At 42.9% G+C, this 6,000-nt stretch overlaps 1 protein-coding gene across 15 annotated transcripts in view; it reads left to right on the top strand.

Annotated features, from left to right (window-relative positions):
* Mok (MOK protein kinase) overlaps positions 1 to 6,000 on the top strand; it is a 54,515-nt gene that overhangs the window by 27,909 nt on the left and 20,606 nt on the right. For 10 of the 15 annotated variants that reach the window (XM_048799359.1, XM_048799358.1, XM_015495859.2 and 7 more), the window contains 2 exons: positions 3,192 to 3,281; positions 4,662 to 4,732. The exons of 3 other annotated variants lie outside the window; for them this stretch is intronic. In XM_048799359.1, the coding sequence (XP_048655316.1) occupies positions 3,192 to 3,281; positions 4,662 to 4,732 (161 nt within the window). The remainder of the gene's footprint in view (positions 1 to 3,191; positions 3,282 to 4,661; positions 4,733 to 6,000) is intronic. 2 more of the 15 variants (XM_048799364.1, XM_048799365.1) reach the window with 1 other exon arrangement.

Here is a 6,000-nt window from a genome sequence, read left to right as displayed (position 1 = left end):
TCTCTTATACACATCTCTGTGACTGTGGGCAGGGCAGGGCAGGCCATGAGAGTAGGAGGAGAGCAGAAAAGGAAGAGGAAGGAATGTCTGTACTATCTTTGCATCTTTTGATGTGCTGGGTTTTTTTTTAACAATATTTTTTAGTTGCAGATGAACACATATCTTTATTTATTTTGAGATAGGATCTTGATAAGTTGCTTAGGGCCTCACTAAGTTGCCGAGGCTGGCCTTGAACTTGTGATCTTCATGCCTCAGCCTCCTGAGCTGCTGGGATTACAGGCGTGTGTCACTGCACCTAATTTATTCTGCCTTCTTAAGGTAAACACTTCATAATAAAACATGTAAAGTCACAAATATCCTTCTAAGTGTCGTCAAAACTTCAATGTGCTGTGCTTTACTTTTTTTTTTTTTTTTTTTAAATTTATTTATTTTTATGTGGTGCTGAGGATCGAACCCAGGGCCTTGAACATGCTAGGTGAGCGCTCTACGACTGAGCCACAACCCCAGCCCATACTTTTTGATATGCTAATTTCACGTGAGATTTCTTCCTTACCCATGGATTTTTAGAAATCTGTTGTTTCATTCCCAAATACTCGGGGCTTTTCTAGATAGTTTACGATGGCTGATTTCAAATTTAATTCCATCATGGCCAGCCAGCATGTTCTGTCCATTTTCAGTCTTGGAGTTTATCAAGACTTGGCTCTGATGCAGCACATTCCTGTCTGGGTGAGTGCCCTGTGCATCCTTGAATGATGTCGGGTGGAGGTGGTCAGTAGTGCTCTTAGGAGCTTCCGTATAGTTACTGTTTCTGTTTTTTTTTTTTTTTTAAAGATCATTGTATCAAATATATGAGGGGGTGTTCTGTCTCCAGCTTTCTTTATCTGTCAGTTACTTCATGTGTGTTGAAACTGTTACTTACCGTATGTGCATCTAGAATCCCTGTCACCGTCACCAGGGCCATGCTGGTGTTTCAGCTGTTGAACTGCCACCTGCATGGTGGCAGGCTCACAGCAGACCTCCGAGAGCCAGTGCCCACAGGACTGGCTCCAGCACTATGGACTATGTCTTGCCCTGGGTGCACGTTGCTAGTGTTTTGACTACAGTCCTGGCTGTGAGGGAGGAAATAGGGGAAGGTAATGAAGAAGAGGCCCAAAGCTCTTAGTCACAGATATTCTTAGACTCAGACTAGTCTCTCTTCAGGCTGTTCCTATGTATCAGGCTCCCATGTGGTTGCTAGCTTGAGAGCAACTGATTTAAGAGCCACATTGATTTAAAAACTATATAATAAATTCTGGACGTGGTCACACACGCCTGTGATCCCAGCCACTTGGGAGGCTGAGGCAGGAAGATCGCAAGACCAGCCTCAACAACTTAACAAGGTGCTGTCTCAAAGTTTAAAAAAAAGCGCTGAAGGGGCTGGGGCTAGGGCTCAGGGGCAGAGCACTTGCCTGGCATGTGTGAGGCACTGGGTTCGATCCTTAGCACCACATAAAAATGAAACAAATAAAGTCATCCTGTCCATTTACAACTACAAAAAAAGGGCTGGGGAATCTTAGTTCAGTTGGTAGAGTGCTTGCCTTGTATGCACAAGGCCCTGAGGTTAATCCCCAGCACCACACACACACACACACACACACCCCAAACACAACTACAAAAAATAAAAATTAAAAAAAAAAGTGTCAGAGATGTGGTTCAGTGGTTAAGCACCCCTGGGTTCAGTTCCAGGCACTAAAATGAAAAACAAAACACAATCAGAAAAACCCAAGTATAATCAGAACCTTTCCCAGCTGTGACCTAGCCCTGCTGCTGGTAGTGTGGACCTTATCCAGGTAGCAGGACCTTATCCTTTTTCTGTATAGGTCTGTAGGGGCTCAACAAACCCTTTTATTTAAGAACAGGCTGGGGATATAGCTCAGTTGGTAGAGTGCTTGCCTTGCATTTACAACACCCTGGGTTTAATCCCCAGCACCACCAAAAAAAAAAAAAAAAAGAACAGAATTAAAAAAAAAATTAAACTATAGTAATGTGCTGTTGGATATAACTATTCCCTGAATAACCAAACAAGATGCTGAGCAATTGTAGGAAAGAAGAATATCCCCACAATTGGTTCCTTCGGAGCCTCTGAGATGGAAGTCCCTTGAGCATGAAGTCACTGGATGGGTGTGAATCCCCTCCCACCATGGGAGGTGCGTCCCTGGAAGGGTGTCTGGAAAGCAGGGACAGCTGGTCACGGCCTAGCACTTACAGTGGTGTGATTTGGATATGGAAACAGTGTCAGGCTGAGCAATCAAAGACGACCCCACAGCGAGACACCTGCAAGGACTACACCTGTTCCCCCCAGGCAGAGGAGATGGCAGAAAAGACAGAATTCATCAAATATGAGGTGGAGGGAGGGGCTGGGCTGTGGCTCAGTGGTAGAGCGCTTGCCTGGCATGTGAGAGGCACTGGGTTCAATTCTCAGCACCACATAAAAATAAAATAAAGATATTGTGTTCATCTACAACTAAAAAATATTTAAAAAAAAAAAAAAAGAAGAAGATGAGGTGGAGGCTGGGTCTGCTTCTGGAATTTTGAAATGCATATTTTAAGATAGTATGTACATTTCCTATAAACTGATTAATGTAGTTTAATTATTACCCTTAATTTTAAATAAATTTGTCAATTAATTTAATCAGAAAACTTAATCTTTTTTTTTTTTTTTTTTAAGTATTGGGCATTGAACTCAGGCACTTGACTACTGAGCCACCTCCCCAGCCCTATTTTGTATTTTATTTAGAGACAGGTCTCACTGAGTTGCTTAGCACCTTACTCTTTTAGCTGAGACTAGCTTTGAACTCGAGATCCTCCTGCCTTAGTCTCCCTAGCTGCTGAGTTGATAGGCGTGCAGCAGTTTTAATATTAATCTTTTTTTTAATCTTAATATGTAAAAGAAACTTCAAGAGAATCTTTCAGGATAATAGATGGGGAAACTTTTCATGTATTTCCTAAGCTATGAGAACTTTAATTTTTATAAGATGATATAAGAATATGCTAACTTCAGTTTCTGATGAGAACAGTTTGACCCGATTAACTTGCTTGAAATATTTGCGAGTTTAAAATTTTCAAACACGGATAATGAATATGATTTGGTAGCTCTAATTTTAAAGTTAACCTAAATTATAAATCAGTTATCTATTTTTACCTACAAATAGTATTGAGCAGGTGAACAACCTACGAGAGGTACAAGCTCTGAGGCGTCTGAATCCACACCCAAACATTCTTACGTTGCATGAAGTAGTTTTGTAAGTATATTTGGAGCTTAAAAAATTATCTATTTGAAAATTTGTTATTGATTAAATCTCCTTTTAAGAAAACCATGGTAGACTTACAATATTTGTAGCTCAGAGAATAATAATTTTCATTTCACCATACGTTGCATTTCTATTTGGACAATTGCGTATCTGACCCCTCATTTGGAGGTGTCTTCAGAGAGGTGACCTCATATCGTGGCAGCACGCAGCATTCAAGATTTGGCTTCTAAAGCTTGGTTTGGAACTCTGAAGGCTTGAACATGAGTCATGACCTCCCAGGCCAGCCCTGCGATGCTATTTCATGTTCTCATCTTGTTGCCAACTGATCTCTCTGCACAGTCTCTTACAGTCTTTCTTACAATAATTGATGTAATTTCAAGGCATTTCCATTTGTTCTAATTGTAGAGTAGTTTTCATAAGGCTTACCTGCCAATCAAAAAGATAGAGCCTGGCTTGTCCCTTGGTGTGCAGGGGCTCAGGAGGCCTCCTCCCACCAGCATGACCTTGCCACTCTGGGAAGGTGCTTGTTGGCCTTGCTACAGCTCTGCAGGGACCCTGGCCTATAAAGTTGGCCTGGGAACTCCAGTCTCTGCCAGTTAAAGCTTGGTGGATTTTAATCAGAGGATGCAACAGTTTTAAATTCAAAACGACTTGTGTTGACATAGCTATGCGGCCCCTTGACATAGCTGCAGTGTTCTTAGCACGGTTTGCACATAATAATCACAACACTGTGTACACACACACACACACACACACACACTCTCTGTGCAGAGCACTTCTGGCCAGAATCTCCTGAGACCCCTGCCAGGTGGCCTGCTGTGACACAGGCTCCCCTTTAGGGGTTGAATGGAATCCCGAGAAGCTTGTTGGCTGGGCCTGAAGCCTGGAGTATGAGTGAAATGTGACTCTTCTGCCTGGGAGTGGCTTTTGCTTTTGGCTCTCCAGTTGTAATATATCCCAATTACATGTAAATAATTAGATACATTAAATTACTTTAAAATTAATTAAAACTAGACGTTCAGTCGTAGAGCATGAGTTAAGTTCCTTTTTCTTTTATTGCTTTGCTTAGCTAATTCCCCAGACTTTCTTCTTTCTGCTGGGTTAATTTTATATTTTCAAGACATATCTCTTTTTTTTAAAAAATGGCTTTTAGAATTTTGCTTAAAATAAATCTTTACGGTTATTTAAAATTAAATTTATCAGAAATATTGGTTGAAAATAAAAATCTCTACTATTTTAATAATTATATTGCCATCTTTGGCTGATGTGGGAGTGCCTTATATTTACCAGAAATGTTTACAGTGAATTAAATATTTGATCATGTTTTCTGATTAAGACAAAAAAAAATTTAAAACCTGCTTTCTTCTTCAGTGACAGAAAATCTGGTTCTCTTGCACTTATATGTGAACTTATGGACATGAATATTTATGAGCTCATACGAGGTACGTAGACTATTTCGAAAGCTACCTTATAATATTCTTTAAGTTTGTAGCTCACCTGTATCTTGCTTCCGATCTCATAGTCCTTGGTCACCACAGAGCAGTGGTGACAACCAAGACGGCTTGCTCCTGGAGGCGTTGCTGTGGCAGGCTGGCCTCCCAGGGTGACTGCACGCAGGAAGGGGAGCCAAGGCCTTCCGGTGACCCTGTGATTTGGAAAAGTGGCGCTGAAGGCAGCAGAGCATTGCAGCCTGTGCCTTCCTTGGGGGGTGCCGAGCTTTGGGGCCCCTTGCTCTGAGGTACCTCTCCCTGGGGTCTCCTTGCTGCTTGACTCTGTTCCCTGCTGAACAAAGGCAAAGCTTCCCTGAAGATCCTGGCTTTGGGGAACCCCTTGCACCTTGCCATGCACTGGTGTCCAGGGTGCTCATTATTTCCATCTTTGAAACAGTAAAGCTCTGTTAGGGAAGCTTGCCCTGAGCCGGCCTCAGCCAGGGCCAGCCTTGGGTGCTTGCCGAGGGCACAGCAGAGAGCCAGCAGGCAAGGGGGCAGGTGGTTGGCCCCCAGTGAGCAAGTGTCCCGGGGCTCTGTCCTCATGGGTCTGCCAGCTGTTAGGACAATGAACCTGGTGCATATCACTAAGAAACAACATCCAGTGTCCCATTCAAATCACACTACCCAAGGTCACACGAAGAAAATTAGCTGCCCTAATGTCCTGTGAGTTCAGATGATTGGGAATAGAATTTAAGTGGAAACATCATAGGTGATTTAAAAGCTGTATTATCTCAAACAAGTTAGACTGAAAGCAGTGTGCCACGGTCCCTTCAGATGGAGAGGCAGACACTGGTGCTGAAGAGTCCAAATACAGTTGTCTTTGTGAAGTGACAGGATGAAGACAGTATTGTGTCAACATTAATATAAGGCGCCCTGGTGTCCTCACCCCTGAGGACACTCTGGGGATGCCAGAATTTGAGGATGCCTGGTGTTGCGTTTGCACATAACCCAGCTCTTGCTCCCGTGGGTTTCACGCCACCTCCTGGTGACTTACAGGACCAGATACAGTGTGGATGCTGTGGAAATGATTGTTGTTATTAGGAGACAGCAACAAGGGGGAGAGTCTGTACCTGTTGAGCACAACCATTGATGGTTGAATCTACAGATAGGGAACCCACACAGACAGGGATTGCTTGTATTTTATTATGTGATTTTAAATATTTATGTGATCATAAATTACTAAGAGGGCTGGGGGTGTGGCTCAAGCAGTAGCGCGCTCG

Source organism: Marmota marmota, unplaced genomic scaffold (assembly GCF_001458135.2).
Source record: "Marmota marmota marmota unplaced genomic scaffold, marMar, whole genome shotgun sequence".
In the NCBI taxonomy this organism is placed as follows: Eukaryota; Metazoa; Chordata; class Mammalia; order Rodentia; family Sciuridae; genus Marmota; species Marmota marmota.
The sequence above is the reverse complement of the archived record's forward strand: the minus strand, read 5'-3'. Positions and strand labels throughout refer to the sequence as shown.